Source organism: Crinia signifera, chromosome 2 (assembly GCF_055691185.1).
Source record: "Crinia signifera chromosome 2, ASM5569118v1, whole genome shotgun sequence".
NCBI lineage: Eukaryota > Metazoa > Chordata > Amphibia > Anura > Myobatrachidae > Crinia > Crinia signifera.
The window spans coordinates 377,891,251-377,912,634 of NC_139218.1; the positions used below are offsets into that span (position 1 = coordinate 377,891,251).

The following is a 21,384-nucleotide window of genomic DNA, read 5'->3' on the forward strand; positions in this document are numbered from 1 at the left end:
CCAGAGTGGTCAACGGTCACATGGTCAACTTGTCACGTTCTTTTGGTGCCGAATGTCAAAGGTCAACTTGGTTCATACTTTACTATCCAAGCGGGCATAGAGTGAGAATATAATAGTGTGCCCGAAGCATGGTGAGCAGACAATGGGGAAGCTGGCAGCTTACCAAGCAGTTGTTGCGCCGCATCCCCTCGCATGTGCCCGCTGTTGGAGAAATCATTCTATGGTCGCCGATCATCGAATGATTTCTCCAGGGCTCGCAAATATAAGTCCGTAGAGAATGACTTATATTTGCGGGCTACCGGCAGATGTCACATGACGTCAGCTGCCTGCCCCATGGCACACCGTGCCACGCCGCCATTTACATGGGAACGCCCATGAAACACTGGGAATTCCCATGTCGGGGCGCCGCCACACCCCCGGCACACCGCGCCGCGCTGCTATTGCTATTTACATGGGAATGCCTATGAAACGCTAGGTGGTCCCATCTCGGGGCGCCACCATGAAACACCGTTTGGGAACGACTGCTCTAGGCCTTGTACCTCCCAGCTTTCCCATTGTGGGACAGACATGTCCACATGCAGAATAGTTGGACTGAGCCTTCAAAATTGGGTCTTCTCCTCCTAATTGGAGACCGTTGGGTGGTATGGGCAACTGCAATGTATGCGGTAGTGACCACAACCCGTAACCCATTTTGCGGTTGCTCTTACCTTTTTAATAACTTCAGCGCTGACCTTAATTTGCTTTTGAAGGTTTGCAGGTGCGCCTCACACCAACTTTATACTGCCGGAGTTGTCATTTATCTTTCAGGCGTGAGACGAAGATGTTCTCTGTCTGAATGTAATTGGGGTGATGAAGTGCGTGCCGTTATGATCGCTGTAATCTACTGCTACGATAATAGACTCATCATCTTTCATCTGAAGAGTGCCATAACTCAGCAAAGACCGCATTGTGCACAACCGTAGATCACGTTATGTGTGAGCTGGAAGTGCCAGCCGGCCCTCACCCTTGCTGCAGCCTCAGGCTGGATTATTTCCATTCATTTAAAATAAAATAAAAATATGTATATATATTTTTTTTGTTTAAAAACACTTCCATCTTTAATCTCCATTGATATTTCAAAGAGCTTTAACACATTGCACTTTTTAATGCTTAATACAAGCGAGAGTTTGGACATGCCACATGCAAATCTAAGGGGGCAATTCAGCTGGGCACAAAGGGGCCGATTCATGCGCTTGCAGTCGGCAGGGCGGCGTTTGCCTGCTCGCTGGGCAAAAATACCTTGAGGACTTACCACGGGTATGCACGCTCCCGATATTAGCGATATTTCCATAATACGCAGGTGCAGTTTTTCCGCTCTGAAAACACTTTGGCGCCTAGAAAACAAATGATAACTTCCTGTCTGGTGGTCTTTGTGGCTCCCAGTCATGTCCCCCTTCATCTTAGGACTGGGGAGGGGGCTGCTGGGAGGGGAAGTGGCTGATGGGAGATGTAGTTTTCCCTGCTACTGGCCCTGGAAATGGGTTCAGAGACAATTGAGCTAATTGTATGTTAATTAATTATTTCATTAGAATCTGTCCCTTGGTTTCATCTCACACCCCAAATACGTACCGTTCGGTTCATTCGCTTCTGATTATATTTACCCTTTTATGGGGTAAATTTACTAAGATGGGAGTTCTACTGAAGATGGGATGTTGCCCCTATCAGCCAATCAGAGTCGATTATCTTCTAGAACAGATGTTGTGAAACTACACATCCCAGCATGCCTTGCCATAGTTTTAGCATTCCCAAATAACAAAACTGGGGCAAGGCATGATGGGACTTGTAGTTTCACAACAGCTGGAGGGCCATAGTTTGGACATGCCTGTTCTAGAAGGTGCTAAATACATAAGCATGTGATTGGTTGCTTTGGGCAACACCCCATCTTCAATAGAACTCTCTCAATTTACCTCAGGTTTCTGTGCTGTAGTATATATTGCTGGTAAGGGTTAGTGGGGCAAGGGCTGGTGTGAATGATATAATAGTCTCTGTAAAGCGCTGTGGGCTCTGAACACATAACTGACAATAAATAAATCATTTGTTTACCTTTTGTCCCATGAAATACGTGCTTAAACAGTTGTGCACAGCGATGCATCCCAGCATGCTCTCTGCCGAACCTCTGTGGCAGGATGAAAGGCTGGAGCTCTCTGCAGACCGCGCGCAGTATGCATCTTTTATAAGCCTTCCTTTTCCAAATTGACGGATAGTGGTTTTCAATGAGGAAAATATTGTCATGCGGCTGATAGTCCAAACTATTGCACATTCAGAGGCTAGCAGTCACTCATCATGGGGTGCTGGGACTTGTAATGCCCCTCGGGTGGGATAGACCAATAAAGCCAGGAATGGATATAGTAGAACATTATTATGCTTTGGGCTCTTAAAGTTGCCCTGCTTTTATTTGTACTAAGAAACGCCTGTATAAAATTCTGCGACATTATATAACTTTTATAAAGGTGAATGCAGCCCCGCTGGCACAGCCTCATCTGCTGCTAAAGCCCTCTAGCCAGGTGTAATGATATAAGCCAGGCATGTCCAAATTATGGCCCCACAGCTGTTGTGAAACTACAAGTCCCATCATGCCTTGCTACTGTTTTGCTAATATGGAATGCTAAGAGATTTCTAGCGGCTGCTCCGAGGAAATCATAACCAGTGGCGGAACTTGTGGGTGGAAAATTATAATTTGCAACATGGGAGTGGGTGACAGGTAGAGGCAGAGTGCGACAGGGAAAAACATTGTTCTCATGGGAACGCCCACTGCGTTCCCATATGCTAATTAGCAAGCCCACCGGGCCAAAAAACATCGTGCAAACGCATATGGCCTTTCGAAAGGACCAGAATAAGGTCCATAGTCCGATTAGTAGAATAGACAAATCTTCATCTAACTCAGGGCTGGGCAACACCGGCCCTCCAGATGTTGATGAACTACACATCCCAGGATGCTTTGCATTAGTTTTGCTATGTGGCCATGCTGAAACTGATGCAAGGCATGATGTGTAGTTCATCAACATCTGCAGGGCCGGTGTTGCCCAGCCTTGATCTAACTGGTACCCAAGGTTGAGAAACACACCGGGCGATACCGGCCACAGCAGATATTGGCGGCCATGTTTATGCGCTGTCGCAGCATACACACTTGTGGACAGTGGGGGAGAGGGGGCCGTGCTGCATCTACCGCATGTTGCTCGTTAGCTATGTGCTCCGCGTACAGATGATGGAGACGGGGTGGGTGTTTGTTAAGGACCTAAGGGAGTGCGCAATGTTCGTCGGTCATAGTGTACTCACTGGGTGATAATTTGTGCAATATCACCCGGAAGGACCGAAATGAACAGATCAATCATTGCGCACCTTAACATCGATGCACATTTAAGAAAACTCAGTATAGATTGCAGTTATTGTTGTTATTATTATATATATATTTTTTTTTTACCAAACTACTATCGCTGATTTATAATGAACTACCATGGCAACCACAGTAACAAAACACTCAATATAATGGGCCAGATGTACCAAGCCCTGAAAAGTGATAAAGAGGAGAGTGATAAACAACCAGCTCCTCACTGCCATGTTACATGCTTGGTTAGAAAAATGACAATTGGGAGCTGGTTGGTTGGTAGTTTAGCACTCTCCGCTTTATTATTTTTCAAAGCTTAATACATCTGCCTCAATGAGAGCTGAGCTCTTGACTATGACATCCTCCTCCCTCCTCTTCCATCACATGATGTGCTGGTATACGTGAGCTTGTGTTTGTCTCTGGCAGCCATATTTGTTCGCTGTCCACTGAGAATTTGAAATAAAGATAATGATTTGTGGGAGAACCGATAACAAATAATTGACTATCCGATGTATGCCTCAAAAGGTAAGGTTTGTGGGATTTCTGGAGTAATCCATGACTGTGTGCATGGATCTAGGGATGAAAGCAGAGGCATCGTCAGGAACAGTATATTATGTGAGGTCAGGATGCACGGGTCAGTGGGTTGCTGAGCAGATTTCAATTTTCCTAATCTGTTTTGCCAACTTTGGTTTATGTTCTAATATCTATTCCACCTTACCGACTTCCGTAAAACCTCCGAGCTTGCATTACTGAACTAGTATGAGGGAGACCTGAACCACTTAGACTGACACTTTTGCCTTGTTTTAGGTGTCCTCTCTGCCTACTACAGCCTGTGTGTCCCAGTCCAGTGCGAGGATACAGACTACCTATATGAGGACTGCCCTCTGCTGGCTGACAGCAATGACCCCTCTCCAGCGCTAGCAGACAGCGCTTCCCGGGAACACGCATGTGGTATGTATATATCTTATCTGCTTTCCACTGCAAATGTCTGGCCGTATTATATAGGATTGCAGAGCTGCGTTTTCTGGTATCTTTTTGTGCATGATTAGGAAAGGGGGGAATCCGCTCAAAATAATATTTGAATGACTCATTAGCACAGAGGCATAAACCCTTATGAAACCAAATGGTTGCTACATTATCTCTCTCCACTTCATCTCTCTACAATAGGACTGGCCATCGTTGCCATAGCCATCTATGGTTGCCATCGATGGCAATAGTGCAACTGGCCATCGATAGTGGCATACTATGCAATATTTTTACCTATTGATGGTGATTTTCTTTGACTGATTGGCCTGTGAGCCAATCAAAACATGGGGGCGTGGCTTCATGGGTGTCAGGGGTGGAGCTATGCTCTGTGTCCAAGCCCCTTGGGGGAAAAAGAAAAAAAACCTATTGATTTATGCTTGACATCGATGGAGAGAAACCATCTGTTTCTCCCACAGCGAAGGCAAAACTATTCTAAATCGACTATAAACCATCAATGATTTTGAATCATCGATGGTTGATGGCCATCCCTACTCTACAAGACGTAGTACATCTCCCCTTTCATCTTTTTCCACAGTATCTCTTTCCAAGCTTTGATTTAATTCTACATTCCCTGCCATCGTGTATAACCGCTATAACCTAAAGCTGGGTACACACTAGCCAAAATATCGGCTGCTCAATTGAACATCTGATAAATTGTGAGCACATCGGCAGGCCTCTACCCCCGATATTTCTGTGAACAATGTTATTCACAGACTTGCAGTATCACATCGGGCCTTCAGCACAGCGGATGGGCGATATATCTGTAGAAATATCGGTGCATTGTTTTGTGTTTACAGTCTGCAGGGCGCCCATACACTTGCTGCAGAGACCACTGGTGACTGGCATCACAGCTGGGCAGGCACCTGTTCCAGATCTTAATAAAATCAGCCATTCTGTGGAACCAATAGTCAAATGTGTGCAGCACCTCGATTTATTAGGAATTGGTGCCTCATGAACATTTTAGCCTGATCGATGACATCACTAATGCATCAATGACATCACCGGCTATTAGTGAACTGATTGGCTGCACTCTACACTGTATTCTTTCCTTTTGAAGGCTCATTTCTCCTTGGACTTCAGGGCAGTAGCCTCTTGTCGGTAAATATACATAAGTTCCCTCTGTTTACTAAACTCATAATGCTTATTGTTATATTTATATTTATTTATATTTAGCCATTTTATAAATTATGGGGAAAAGTCCCTGAATGAGTACATATTGAGGGCCTATTGAATCATTATTGTATAATGTTGATATTATCCAGCTGGGGTCTTCTTGAACTTGTATATTGACTGTAAATTTTGCATATCCTTCATCATTCTTCCACAAAAGTAATACAATTGTTGACTTTCTTAATTAACAGAAGAACAAAGGTCCATTTTCCTGCCCCTGGATTATCTCAGGATATCGGAGGTGGAAATGCGAGGTTCTGAAGATGTTGCAACCGGAACCGTTCTCCAGCGATTGATCCAAGAGCAGCTGAGATATGGCAATCCCAAGGAGAACATGAACCTCCTGGCTATCCAACATCAGGCCACAGGGAGTGCGGGACCAACTACCAGTATCGTCGCAAATTCTGCTTCATCTGTAGAAAACCTCACTCAAGAAGACCCACAAATGGTCAACCAGTCAGCCCGTCAGGAACCTCAGGGGCAAGAACATCAGGTGGACAACACCGTGATGGAGAAAACTCTGAGGAACCCTCAGCCACAGCAAAATAATGAGGAGCTACCAACGTACGAGGAAGCGAAGGCCCAGTCCCATTTTTTCAGAGGTCAGCCAGGACCAGGATTTTACGTCGCTGGTATCGTGGCAAATCATAAATCCAAAACTGAAGGCCGGCCGACGGTGAGCCGGGCCAACAGCGGGCAGGCTCACCAAGACGAAGCACTTAAAGAACTCAAGCAAGGTCACGTTCGCTCTATGAGTGAGAGGATAATGTTATCACTTGAGCGAAACGGAGTTAAGCAGCACTCCTCTACCTCTGGCAGCATCAAAGGACTAAAACACGGGGCTCCCTCTCCAGCTCCGTCCTTAGGAAAGGAACTGGAACCGAGAGGGCCCCCGCCAGACTATCCCCACAGGGTCAAACAGGCTCCACCACCTGGGAATAAAATCCAGGATCAAGGACACTTTTACAACGAGCAGCAACATCTAATGGTCCATGAAATGATCAAACCTTATCCTGCCCCACAGGCAGCCAGGACTGAGGTGTCCGTTCTCCGATACCAGCCTCCCCCGGAATACAACGTAAACAGGTAATGGCGACTTCTGTTGTATTGCAGCTATATGTTGTGTCATACTGTAGGGCCATTAATCTGTTCAAAACATACTTGTTTTTGTCAAAGTACAGATGCTGTGCCAGTAAAGCAGATCTGCTGTAACGTTCTGTTTTTGTCTTCTTAAAGGGATTGTCTACTTTATGACAATCCATCAGGTGTCTGGTGCAAAACATGTATTACCTAGCAGGCAGGCAGAAAGTTTACTAGAGCTATGTTTGTTTGGAATTTTTTGAGTAAAGTCAATCCCCCCCCCCCCCCCCCTGCGGTGAAATCTTGAGAGTTCTAGCAAATGTCTCTGTACTTGGGGACAGTAAGGTCGTTATTATACATCCCTTGTAAATTCCATAGTTCTCACCATTCATGGTTACGTGTTGGCTCTCTGAGATATCTCGGTGACTTTTCCCATAAGAGCGAGGAATGGGGCGTCCCCTTTCTCATGCTCTTCAGCCCAGAACATGACTGGCTTAGAAAATAATATGGGAGAATGCAAAGGAAACGTGTTCATCCATTAAACTGAGATCAGCCAAGTCTGTGGATTTATACCTTTGGGATTACGTAGTGGCGATGATAGATATGGCTGCTTTATAATTAGTACTAATATATTTATATACAAGCTGAGCTTTGTGTGTGTTGCTGGTCATTCCTGTCTGTTCTCACCCTGCCTCTGACCGTTGCGTGTCAGTGAATGATATTATACATCCTTCCGCTATGTCCTGTATTACATTTTAAAAATACTCTGTAGTAATATGTTTTTCTTATTGAAGTTATTGACAGAAAACACATTGCATAACTTGGTCGTCCATGAGTCCACCGTGCTTTCTGGATATTGTGGAAGCAGAACCAGAGAGACGGAACCCACTGCGGTGGGGTCAACCCAATATAATTAATTTTCCACCTGAGCTAGTTTCTGTAGGGGGATGCATGATGACCCTCCCTTGCTAAAACCAAATAGAATCAGGGCTGTTCTATACCCCAGGTCAGTGGGTATGGAGTTAATAAATGGGAATGGTCTCATAGCCAAAGATTGCTGGTGTGGTAATCTGGTACTAGGGCTTGTCGTTTCTCCAAACTGTCATTTTGCAAACTCAGCCGGTGGCATGGCAGGTACGAGCTGATTGGCTGGTGGTTTATCACTCTCCATTTTATCACTTTTCAAGCTTAGTACATCTGGTCACATATCTCCGCATGATCGCAGTTTAAGTAACAAATATGGTAGCTACGGTGACAGAGAGTTTTGTCGGAGCGGTCAGGACACCGCACGCTCGGGAGTGAGGGTTGCGGCGGTGTGACGTTAAAGCTGCAGCTGGCTCTGAGTCAGTCTGTGTGTTGGCCCTGTACTGGTTACTGTGATCTTTGCAGTTGTGCCCCACAGTGTAGGTCCCATTTGTCCCCAGTCATCCAACAAATGGGACAGATGCTTGGATTGCGTTCTCCAGGGCCACAATTAGTATTGCTGCTGTGTTATTTCCCTCAGGGTAAATGGCTTGTTCACTTTCACTGTAGTACAAAACAATTGCTTGGATTATGACTAATTACCAGATGCCTGTCGCTCAGGCACTCTCCCTTCCCTCAGTACAGCCTGAGATCTGTAGCTGTCCAGGGGCCAGATGCGCTAATCTTCAAAAGTGATAAAATGGAGAGTGAACAACCAACCAATCAGCTCCTGCCTGACATTTTTCAAACACAGTCTGTGACATGGCAGGTAGGAGCTGATTGGCTGGCTGTTTTTCACTCTCCATTTTATCACTTTTGAATCATTTTTAAAGTAACATTTAATTTTCAGAATTTTGATTACAGGTCACTATCCTATACATAGTATCAAGATGCATATCAGGATAGTTTCATGGTAGCTGTTATTATTATTTATCCTTGTATAGTTACCTGATCCCCGTCATCCCTTCCATCCCACGTCGGTTATTCTAAACACCGGCATCCAAACCACCGCTGAACCATATGTATACCGTTCCGTGTACAGTGGAATATTTGTAAAATAACTGTTATTATGATGCATTATGGTCACGTTTTAATGTATTACTTAATGGATTAAGCTTATGCCGTTCAAGGGCGCACCGTAAAGCAGCCAGATTTATGTTGTAATTAATTAAAATGTATGTAATGCAACAACCGATGGGATCAAAAAAAATCCAGACCACTAGCTTTTAATTGGTTGGGTATGGGTAACTTAAATGTGATCAGATGTGAAATGAATCAATAGTACAGGAAACATAGTGGCAATCAATATTGTAATGTCATTAGTATCGATTTTTACTGTCTTCCTGTCCAGTAAAGTGAGAATATTAAATAGGCTGAATGACCTAAGGCAGTGGTTCCCAAACTGTGTGCCGTGGCTCCCTGGGGTGCCTCAGGACACTTGCAGGGGTGCCCTGGGTTGGTGGTCCAGGACCAATTCAAATTATCAATGGGTAATTATTTATGAGCAAAACCAGTGCTGGTGGCTGCCAATCATAAAATGTGTACAAACAGAAGCAAATCCTGCCCTTTACCACATAACTGACCCTAAGAATCAAATATAAACCCAATCTCATATTTTTTTTTTTTGGCCTAGGGGTGCCGCAAAAAAATTCTGATACTCTAGGGTGCCGTGATTCAGAAAAGATTGGGAACCCCTGACCTAAGGAATCACGTGCAGATTTGTTATACCTCAAAAATAATCCAGATGACCCGGGAATCCTTCCCAGGTAGTGATCAAGGTTGGACATGGGAAGGACCTGGTAACGGGGTAGTGTGAACAGATGGCCCAAGACTACTGACCCAGGTTTAAGGATAGCCGGATATCCTGATCGTGTCATCTCTGAGTGCTGTCAAAACAATTAACACTGTACCCATGTCCAGTGTAAACGGGGCCGAACCATTAATAATACAGGCCGGACCCATGGTTTAAACATGGTCTGTCCTGTGTGGGACCTGGGGTATATGTATGTCTATCAATCCCTTGCATGCCGTAAGGACTACAGATCCTCAAGTAGCCATGGGACTATATATCCCAGCATGCCCTGACAAAGTTTTGAATTTGGGGTATTCTAAATGTGTGACATGGCATGCTGGGATGTGTAGTTCCACAGCAGCTGGAGGGCCACAAGTTGAATACCCCCGGCTGAAAGAGATTGTCTGTATGCAGTGTATGTTTAGATGTGACGTGAACAGTACAGTATATATATATATTGCAGGAACATACCAGGATCAGACAACTGATTGCAGGGACAGATTGCGGGTGCGTGCGTCACAGTACAAATGAAATCTGTTCATTCCAGCATTGTCTAAATATACTTTTCTGACGCCCGCGGTATACTGATGTATTTTGTATTTTGCAGCCGGCAGCAGCCTCAGATCCCGTACCCTTCCCTACCGTCGCAGCACCACAGTCCTATGTCCTCTCAAGCGTCCTCCATCAGCAGCTCCTTGCACTCCGCTTCCCTGTCGCTTTTTCCCATGGGTATGATGTCCCACCCTGCGCCATCTCCGTCCCCGTCTCCTAGCCAGCAGCTCCCGCCAGAAGCCTTCGCCATCGTGGAACGGGCTCACCAGATGGTGGAAATGTTGACCAAGGAGAACGGTGTCTTGCGGCAGCACCTGGAGAGTTGCTATGAGAAGGCTGACAAGCTCCAAAAGGTAAGTTCTCCATATTTCTCTATGGGCAGAGAACCAGAGCTTGCGGGAAACTCCAGAACGTGATTCTGAGCTCTGTGCTGCCCCGGCACAGGTGACGGGGGGTCGGTGCGGGGTGGCGGTGGCTCGGTGCGGGGCGGTGGTGGGTTGCGGTAGTAGCCCATAGGCTTCTATGTGGCATCGCCAGATTTTTCTGGCGATGCCCCCCTGCCATGGTAACCCAGCGGGGGATGCTTTGAGCATCCCAGAACGCGGTAAAAACCCTGTTATCTGGGTTTTTACCGCATTTTTAGTTTAGAGAATCTCCCCCATTATGCATTGCGCTTACTGTATAATTAAAAGGCCCGTATTTAATGCAGTTGGCGAAGGGTTAAACAGTGGGCATCGCCTGAAAACAAGTGACCCTCGCCGTTTAACCCCCGTGCCGGCCACTCACCCTATTCTACGGGAAACGGCTTGTGCAGGGGGTCAGTTGAATACTGACCGTGCGAGCTGTGACAGCGAGCAGTCAGCACTGCTTGCTGTCACAGCTCGCAAAAACCATTGAATATACCCCAAGCTTTAGCAGATTGGTGGCCATATGCAGAGAGTTAAAGGGCTTCATTTAAGTTTGTATGATTATCATGCAGTGGCGTGATTATCAGCGGCATGTGATGCGATCGCAATGGACAGGAAGTGACCGTTTGGAAGTGATAATAAAGAGTTTAAGGGGAACAAACACATTTGATCATGTACCTTCTGATGACTGTGATTGTACACGCACATACATGACATCTGAGTCACTACTGCCGCGGGCTCTGTACATGCGCAGAAGTGTGAAAATTGCATGATAGCGATTCTCGCACTTTTGCGCGGCCCAGTGAATTAGACCCATAGTACATTAATATGTGCGCAATTGCGAATTCGTTTTAGCCAGCTTCATTTGCTAACATTAGCAACTCTGCAGCCTAGAATCGCATTTACATACAAAGATGAACTTGGCCCAAAATACCAACCAATAGGCTCCTAGCTGTCATTCAAACACAGCACATGGCAGTTAGGAGCTGATTGGCTGGTACTTTAGCTGGTACTTTATCTTCTCTCCACTGTAGCACTCTCCAAGGCTTAGTACAGTACCTTTTTACCTTGCGGCACATTAAATAAGATTTTAAAATTTCCAAGGCACACCATGATATCCCCACAGGGCAAAACACATTGGCCCCCACAGGAAAACAACAAACCTATTGGCCCCCATTTAAAATAACAATCACACTGGTCCCCACAGGTAACAAAAATAAAAAACATTGGCCCTTTACATGAAAAGAAGAGACCAGTAAATAACAGTTGAGCTGGTGGTGGCTGTAAACTGGTTTGGGCATCTCTAGATCTGGGGGCACACCTGAGAACAGCTCAAGGCACGCTAGTGTGACACAGCACAATGGTGGAAAAACACTTGCTTAGTACATCTGTCCCTGTGAGTCTCTTGGCTGGCTAGCACCGAGGATAGTAGCGATACAGAACCAATTCGCGATTGCTACAAGTGTGTAAACGCTGTTATTCGTCTCGGTCTTGGAATCCGCTTTCATGCAATGTTTATTTTCATTACAAAGACAGGCGACATCTGCTACTCATTGCTGCAGGGGTTTACCCGTCGGTTCTCTGTGTGTAACACGCATGAACATGTGTAAATTCCCTGTAATCAGCGCGGTTATGCTGTGAAGTGTGTGACTTGGTTGTAATGCGCAGAGCCCCAGATACGCACCAGGCCTCTGTTTGCTTTGGCATCCAACCTAGTGTGGCTCATTGCACAGGAATTGTCAGTGACTTACGTGAAATGATAAGATAATTGTACCAGAGACCGGAAATTAGAGATGTCTACAGTCTCCGCGACGTGAACAAGATATCATCACACAAACAGAGTTTTTGAGAACTCTAACTTGCCGCCAATCAGATTCTTCCTATCGTTTACCTAGTAAATGCAGTGTAAAATAATAGCTAGCTTTGGATTGGTTGCTATTGGCAACACTTTTACTTGTCCACTTTAGAACTTTGTTCTGTTACTGACATCGTTTTTGCACCTGGGATGGTGCATTTGTTATTGGTTCTGTTATTTGAGGTTATTGCATACTTGTTGCCCAGGGTGTATTGCATGAACATTGCCCAGAAGGAGTAACATGCTTGTTGCCCAGGAGGTATTGCATGTTCGTTACCCAGGGGGGCTTTACATACTCGTTGCCCAGCGGGCTGGAAAGCTGACACGCCGCTCTCAGCGGAGTGGTCAATACGCAATCAGCAGCTTAGAAGCGAGTAGATCGCGTCACTGACAGTCACCCTCAGTATTGGGCAGCATTGCACCAGCCGCAAGAGTCTTGTCTCCTGAATGGCGTGAATGCCCACGTTTATGGGTGTTACGCTGTCTCTCTGCGTGAGCTACGCTTAGTTATAGCACCACTGGTTTAGTTAGCTGACCGAGTCTTTCTGCAAAACATGGCCTTCCTTTATATGTTTGAGAAATCTCACACCTGGGGCTAAATGTAATAGGGTGAGATTTTCAGAAAGTGAGAGATTTCGGGAGAGTTTTCCCATGTTTTTTAAAGCAGCAATCAATTACATGGCAAAATCAACCTGGTTTTGCAGTGTAATTGATTGCTGCTTTAAAAAACATGGGAAAACTCTCCCGAAATCTCTCACTTTCTGAAACTCTCACCCTATTACATTTGGCCCCTGGAGTCAGCTGCTGAGGTGTCAAACATGTGGAGATCATTTCTTTATAATGTCTTTTCCAGATGAGGGATAGAAATAGATTATTAATGACCAGATGGAAAAACCGAGATGACCTTATGTAAGGAATAAGGGTCCGATTGTTTGGTTTTCCGAGAGTTATCTTTGAAAAAGTGACTTAAGTGTTTTTGATAATACTGAGGATGGCTGATGGGACTTGTATCAGGAAAGTCCTTGGCTTAGAGCGGCACTATAGGGGTCATTCAGGTGCAGTTGTAGCTTCTTCGGAATCAGTAGTGACAGTGATGTATGGTGATGCAGCAGGAGGCATCTATTACAGGCAAGCGCCCTGCCACTGCAGGAGTTATCCGACCCATGCCCTAGAACACAGCATCGGATCATTCAGTCATGATGTGGCGGCTTATGGCACCCTCTTACCACCCCCTAAATGGCAGCAACACGCCTCTTTTTTCACAAACAGAGGTCGTCCCGGCCCCCTGAATCCAATCTGTGTCCAGTGCCATAGGATCCATATTTGCATGCGAGCAGAACGGGTCCAGTGCATGTGCAAACTGCCGAAAATAGACCGGACCATTACGTTCTAACTGGGTTTATGGGCAGGCCCAGTAACCATCGGTATAGCATAGTTTACTGTACAGAAGTCCTCAAAGGTCTTGTCCTTTTTTATTATTTTTCTTATTATTTGGTGCCACAAGGGTTCTGCAGCGCCTTACAGACTACATAAACAGATGCAGTGCAAACAAGACAAGCAAACAACTGCAAAAGACCTATAGTAAGTAATATTACATGGCATAAACGCTACAGTATATATGACCATTGCTGCACGTGCCCATGGCGTAACACCCACAAAAGCAGAGCCAGCTAAACCCAAAGATTTGGTAGCATTGGGGCGAAGATGACGATATCCTTATTGTTACTGTAATTGTTTATCCAGCAGCAATTATTGTATATCCACTTATTCCTTCCACACTACATTAATGTGTAGGGAAGGTGCGTGCGATGGGCGAGGAGAGCTGGAGACAGGAGATCCGCCTATCGCTGGTACTTTATACATGTAGGGGAACTACAACTGCAGGCTAGAGTTTAGTGTAGTGTTCTACGACAGAGAAATGCTCCCTTTCTCTGCGCCTGCTGGCGGACGCTCCTTCTTTGAGGATAATGAGTATGTTGGCCGGGCTTACAGAGTGGGCGTTGTGAGCTGGGCTGGCACTGGGACCCATCAATGAACAGAGGGAGTTTAGAAAGGAAATTGCCAAGCTGCGGAGAAATGTTGAACGTGTTCTAGCTGCGCCCAGACTCCCTCCACATGCCGCTCCAGACAAAAGCCGCACTCAGCGCCATTCTGCCCTCTAAGCCGCGTGGATGCACTCACGTGCCAGGCTGTTTTCTGTCACGCACATGAAAGGAAAACTCTTTGCTGGATAGAAATGATGTTGTTGGGCTGCAGCATTTACCTTTGCAGGATCCAGGAAACCACAGGAATTCTGCAAAATCATATTACATTCCGTTACCATAGCTACTGAGAGTTAACCAGCGCAGTGCCGGAGGAGTTGTTTCGTTCAGGGGTGGTTAGATCCCAGGAGACAAGTCTGTTACAACATGTATATCTCATGTGATCTGATTCTTCTCTGCTGAGTCTGATTTATGAAACGTTTCCCCCACAGAGTGGAAACCACAGGACTGTGCAAGTTATAGATTACAGGCCAAGAGATGGAAAGTTTGGGACCACCCCTATGAACCGTCGACTCTTAACTCCATAAACTTTCCCCTTAGACAAACAAACTATATTTTCTTAAAGCTTTCCCCTATGATTATTCATCTGGGGTTGTAAAGGAATACGTTAAAATAAACATTAGTGCAACAAAGTTCTCTGTACATATTGTGGCTGTGCGGCTGAGGCACCATCATGAGGCCAGATGCACTAAGCCTCAAAAGTGATCAAATGGAGAGTGATAAACCACCAACCAATCAGCTCCTGACTGACATTTTTCAAGCACAGTCTGTGACATGGCAGGTAGGAGCTGATTGGCTGGTGGTTTATCACTCTCCATTTTATCAGTTTTGAAGCTTAGGGCATCTGTGGCGTTTAGGATGGGAGTTACTATTGAAGATGGATTGTTGCTCTGAGCAACCGTTCAAATTGTGTCTATTACCTTCTAGAACAGGCCTAGTCTACCTGCGGCCATCCAGCTGGCGTGAAACTACACATCCCAGCATGCCTTGCAATAGTTTCAGCTTTAACTAATAGCAAATCTGTGGCAAGGCATGATGGGACTTGTAGTTTCACAACAGCTGGAGGGCCATAGTTTTGACATGCCTGGTTACATCTGTCAGATACAATTTATAATTGACCTCTCATTAGTAAGCGATCAGACGGTTTTTCCTCCTTGGCACTCAGTAAGTGATATAAGGGGTTAACGTCTTCCTCTGGAAAGTTAGTCTCATATTGATTTTCTGTCCCCCTGGTGTGTAAATGATTACTCCTCCTGTCACTGGAGGCTAGGACTGGGCTCTCTGCTGTGTGTTTTACTGAGCCCATCTGCGCCAGTAATGTACTCCTTAACTTCTAGAGAATCCAATGAAATGGTAAAGTGGAATGATGTTCTCTGAAGGTCTGTCCTCGTAGCTCTGTAATCGTGCAGTTATGCCTCATTGCCGGTGTTAGCTGAGCTGTCACACAGATGTGTAGTGTGTCCTCTCTCTCATGCCGGGTAGGTAATCTGCTGCTATTCATTGTTGCAGCAGCTGTGAATGGAATAGATTACCTACATTATTATCCCATATTCAAGTGTACCTGTCTTATACATAATGCGGGGACAAGCATTTATTGTGATCGGAACCAATATTCAACTGAAAGCAGCCTATCAATCGGTGGTATAAGGAATTAATGACCTCACTGAGGCGCTGAGAAACTAGTGACAGTATGTGCAGTAAAAAAGTATGTGCATTTCTTTTTAAACTAGATCGCATGCACCCTGTATTTGACTATTGTGGTGTAGTCAGAAATCGGGTGTAGTTCACATCGCACCCAGGGTACAGATTGTATTTCTCAAATCTCACATAGCGCACATTTCACTGTGTGTGGGCAACATAATACTAAACACCCTAATTCTAAACATAAGAGGTGCTAGCATGCTGAGACTTGTAGTTAACATTAATAAAAAGCAAATGCAGCTGCACACTAACCCAGGGGGCATGTAGCCCCCAGGGTTGGTGTGTCTGGGCTGTTTTGAGGCAGAAATGTTAGGGACCCACTACATGAGGTCAACTGGTGGCGGTGATATTGGCCCTTATTCTGGTTCACTCGCAAAGGCAAATTCCTTCTCAAATGGACAAAACCATGTGCACTGCAGGTGGCGCAGATGTTACGTGTGCAGAATTAGATTTGGGTCTGGTTTTACTTCAAAGTGAGATCTATATTGCAGTATTAAAATAAAGCAGCCAGTATTTTTCCCTGGACAGAAACATAATAACACTTAATCTAACTCTCTCTGCACATGTTACATCTGCCCCACCTGCAGTGCACATGGTTTTGTCCATTTGAGAAGGAATTTGCCTTTGCGAGTGAACCAGAATAAGGGCTATACTGACATAGGGGCCTTATTCTGGTTCACTCGTAAAGGCAAATTCCTTCTCAAATGGACAAAACCATGTGCACTGCAGGTGGGGCAGATGTAACTTCTGCAGCGAGAATTAGATTTCGGTGGGGTTTTACTTCAAAGTGAGATCTATATTGCAGTGTAAAATAATGCAGCCAGTATTTACCCTGCGCAGAAACAAAATAAGTCACCCAAATCTAATTCTCTCTGCACGTGTTACATCTGCCCACCTGCAGTGCACATGGTTTTGAGAAGGAATTTGCATTTGCGAGTGAACCAGAATAAGGGCCATAGTGACGTAGTTTGTGAGGTTGAAAAAAGACATCAGTCCATTAAGGTTCAACTTATCTTTAAAATGATACCATACTATCCCTTCTCCAGTATTCCGTTTGCTCACATTATACATTAACAATTAACAGTTGTATCCCCAGGATGTCTTTCTCCACTAAAAATTTGTCTAACCCTTTCTTAACTGTATTAAGTGAATCAGCCATCAAAAGCTTTTCTGGCGGAGAATTCCAAATCTTTACTGCCATAACTGTGAAGAATCCTTCCCTCCGTTCTAAATGAAATCTCCCTTCTTCTAACCTAAGGGGATGGCAGCGTGTCATGGTAAACAGAGCACCTGACAGTTCGCTGTATCGGCCCTTGATGTGCATATGTAATGAGCGGCTCCCGCTGTCTTCTAGCTACTGTCTGTCCTGTTCTCCTAGCTGCTTTCACACTGCAAACCTGCTTGAGACCCGGTATTTATATGTGGGACGAAAGGGGTTTAAAATGTTAATATACCGGCTTTCACCTGCAATGTAAGGGGTTTAGCGGCTCAGACTCGTTTTAAATACCATTTCAAAATACCGGGTCTTAAACGTTTAATCAACGTGAAAGCAGCATTAAACGCCTTTTTTCCTATGTAAACATTCCTAACCTGATAACCATTCTTCGTAGTCTATCGACTCTAAACCCTTAATCAATTTGTTTGCCTTCCTCTGAACCCTTTCCAGTTCTATAATACCTTTTTTATGGTGTGCCAGGGCCGTAGTTGAGGAATATGAATCACGTTAGTTATTGCTGGCAAATGATCCAAAGTCAACTAATTAGTTTTGTTAAACATTGTGCCGAAACAAGAACAGTCGCTGGGAGCGGCGCTGGCATTTTTAGCGCCTATTTTGCACATCTGTCACAGCAACGCTGGCACTAAGAGTTCAAATATTTTAAAAGAGAATTGGTCCCCGCACCGAACCCTGAGGTGACCCAGTTTGAAAACGAACCGTTAACCACTACTCTGTTCCCTGTTCCGAAGCCAGTTTTTGACCCAAATACAAATGTTAGTTTCCTATACCCAATTCTTTCGTTTTATGGATCAACCTCTTATGTGGCACTGTACCTTGGCAAAGTAACTTCCTCATAGAAGTGGTAGGTGGGCCCATATATTTTGGCCAAATTCTGCAAAGAACCTTAAATTGACTCTATTAGATAGTGGAAGGAGCACTCTAGTAATGAAGTGTGCCACATTTTGAGTGAACACCTGTAAAATTAATAGGTTAAAACAATGTTTACACTCTTGGAGTGGTGGAGTCCCCGCTGATACCTGTCTGTCCCTAGCTATCAGGCATCTGCGGCACAGCTCGGCGGCTGTGGAGATGATTGACAGCCGCGTCGTATGAGTTGCAGCAGCAGAGAACGTGCGGCCAACGTCCCGGGGTGTACACACGGTGCGATATCCTTTCGAATCGGGATCGAATCGCGCAGCGCTGTGTACACATTTGATTTAGACTATATATTACAGATATGTACTATACAGTCTTGACTGCACAGTCTATTTTTCGGCGCAGGGCCGCACATCAAAATCAAATCGAATGCATTCAATTTCGATTCGATTTTGCTTAGAATCAAATAGACAAAATCGAACCGTAGAGGTAGAGGCCTATTTATGTGAATCACACAGCAATGGGGAAGGAGCACACCGAGGGCTTCTAAGCAGAGAAGCGACAGACAGACGCTAAGGTGCGCTGGTCCGGCGATGCAATATCTGATATTCGCTGTTCTCTGCGACTCTGTGGAAAATGCATTCCTCGGTATATTTGTATGTTTCAATTCAAGGAATGACCAGTATGACGTGCAGTACTTTCTGCTGTACAGTATTGGTGAGGAAGGGCCAGAAAACAAAGTCCTATAGATCTAGCTGCCAAATGCACAATAGTGCTAATAAGTTTATTCTAGTGCGCTTTGATCATCTTCAAACCGTGAAGCTCGTTTTATTATCGCAGCATGGAATCTTATGTATGCACATGGCCTCATTAATGAGGCTTCGTTACTGGGACATTTGAACTTTACGTTTACATCGTTGTCTTGTTCATTTTTTTTAGTTTGAATCTGAAATTCATAAGATTTCGGAAGCTTACGAGAGCCTGGTGAAGTCATCCACCAAGAGAGAAACCTTGGACAAGGCCATGAAGAATAAGCTGGAGGGAGAGATCCGTAGACTTCACGGCTTTAACCTGGACTTAAGGGGTAAGTTACACACTGTAGCTCAGGGGTGGCCAAACCTGTCCTCAAGATCTTCCAACGGTGCATGTTTTCCAGGCAACCTGTGGATCTATAGTAGGAATGAATGCAGCAGGTTTTAAAATGTGACAGTTAGTAATGACTACATCTGTGCACCAGCTAGGTGATCTGGGAAACGTGGACCATTGGTAGATCTCGAGGACCGGTTTGGCCACCCCTGCTGTAGCTGTTACTGAGGTTGTGTACTGCAGCAGGCACAATTGCTGTACATTTCACATACATGACAAATATGGCATCATTATTTTATCTAGTTCAGGCATGTCCAAACTGCGGCCCTCCAGCTGTTGTGAAACCACAACCCAGCATGACTTGCCATAGTTTTAGCATTCCCTAATAGCAACACTGTGGCAAGGCATGATGGGACTTGTAGTTTCACAGCTGGAGGGCCATATCCACACAAGTATCCGTTATCCTGATCAATACGTTTGTACCCACTTGGCCTCATTTAAGTTCATAATGGCCAAAATGCAGCGTAAAACGTGATATTCTGGGCCTTGTACTGTCGCTGCATTATTCCCCCCAAAGAGCATTGATGTGTACAGCAGAGGGATACTCATTAAGCCCAGCTTCTTCATTCACAAGATTCAAGTAGTGTGCAAAGGGCACATGTAGCACCCTGTGCTGGCTCCACCCCTAAACCTGGGATGCCACTTATAGGAGAAGGGCTGTTTTTATGCACATGTGCAGCCGCTGTGTACGAGTGCCCACAGCACTCGCACACAGAAGTCCGTGGGGGGGGGGGCAAGGGGCGGCGTGCAACATTTCATGGGCGTTCCCATGAGAACACTGGCATTACCATGCAAATTGGCTGGTGACGTGGGTGCGGGGGGAAGGCAGCTGATGTCAGCTGCCCGCTCTGTCCTTGCACAGGGCTCCCGCAGGTCTGAAACACCATAGAGGTGTCTCAGATCGGCGAGCGCTGAAGAAATCATTTGATTGTTGCTGCAAAATTCGTAGCCTTGCGAGTCAACCAGAATAATGGCCCGTAATTTCACAGGAAGAAAGTCACGGCAAGGATATGACCGTCTCACTATAGAACAGAGATACGTTTAAAACTTGTAGCTTGGCTTCTGCACATGCTTCATGCCCAAAAACACCATCGGAAGAAATGCGACTGATTCAGAATCCGCCCCAGAGTGTCTGAGATCCAAATTACAGCATCCATTACTTATATGACGCCGCGGGGGGATGCGCAGCACCCAGTTACAGAGTACATAAACCAGTAAGCAGACCAGGAAAGTGACTTGGAAACCCTGTACATTAGTCTGGGGTATGCCTGCGATACCACGGCAACTACAAACTCGCCACTAGATTGCCCACAATACATCGTATGCGCAACTTCTGCATATAATGTATCATAAACGATCCCATTCATTACCCCAGGATGCGATGTATGCTCGGTGCAGCGATGACTATCTCCGGATCTGATCCGATGCGCACGGGACAGTGGATCGGAATCGGAAGTAAATGACAATATGACACTTTTCACACAATTTATCGGCCCCGACAGGTCGAAATAGTGTAGAAAAGGGCCAAGTCGCACTAGAGTATTAGCCCCTTTACAGTTGAGTACAATAGAGGCAAGTACAGGGTACATAACTATAGCTGAATCAGCAGACGACACTGACATAAGTATCAGGGGGGCGGAACGCCGCAAGAGTTGGTGACATCGAACATGGTTTCGGTGAGAGAAGGAAAAGCCCATCAGGGGAGAGGTCCCCGCTCGTGAGAACGAACATTCTAGTGTTCCCGCTAGGCTGTTTTAGCGGGGCGCTGCGCCCTGCCCGATTTTTAAAGTGAAAAATGCGCCCTGCCCCTCTGGCAGCGCCCCGCTAAACCAGCCTGCCTTTGTCCCCGCTGTTTTGACCGGGGAAGCCCGGCGCCGCTGTATATAGCGATGTCCGGCACTCCCCGGCAGTTTACAGCGTTCCGGGTGGCCGGGTCTGCCCCCTGTGCATGACGCCGCCGGTCGCGCCCACCCCTGTGCATGACGCCGCCGGCCGCGCCCACTCCTCTGCGTGATTCCGCCGGCCGGGCACGCCCCTTTTAGTCACGGTGCGGCCCGGGCACGCCCCTTTTGTGACGTTGGCGGCCCGGGCACGCCCAAAATAGTGACGTCGGCGTGCCCGGTCCGACCCCCCCGCCCTGCCCGCCCTAGTTCCTAGAAGGAACACTACATTCTAAATGGTTGCTCTGAAACAC

The 21,384-nt window shown here is 45.9% G+C and overlaps 1 protein-coding gene across 2 annotated transcripts in view; it reads left to right on the forward strand.

Annotated features, from left to right (window-relative positions):
- Positions 1-21,384, forward strand: part of AMOTL1 (angiomotin like 1) — a 90,119-nt gene that overhangs the window by 44,097 nt on the left and 24,638 nt on the right. For both annotated transcript variants that reach the window (XM_083170100.1, XM_083170101.1), the window contains 4 exons: positions 4,172-4,315; positions 5,752-6,646; positions 10,003-10,300; positions 18,984-19,128. In XM_083170100.1, coding sequence (XP_083026226.1) covers positions 4,172-4,315; positions 5,752-6,646; positions 10,003-10,300; positions 18,984-19,128 — 1,482 coding nt within the window. The remainder of the gene's footprint in view (positions 1-4,171; positions 4,316-5,751; positions 6,647-10,002; positions 10,301-18,983; positions 19,129-21,384) is intronic.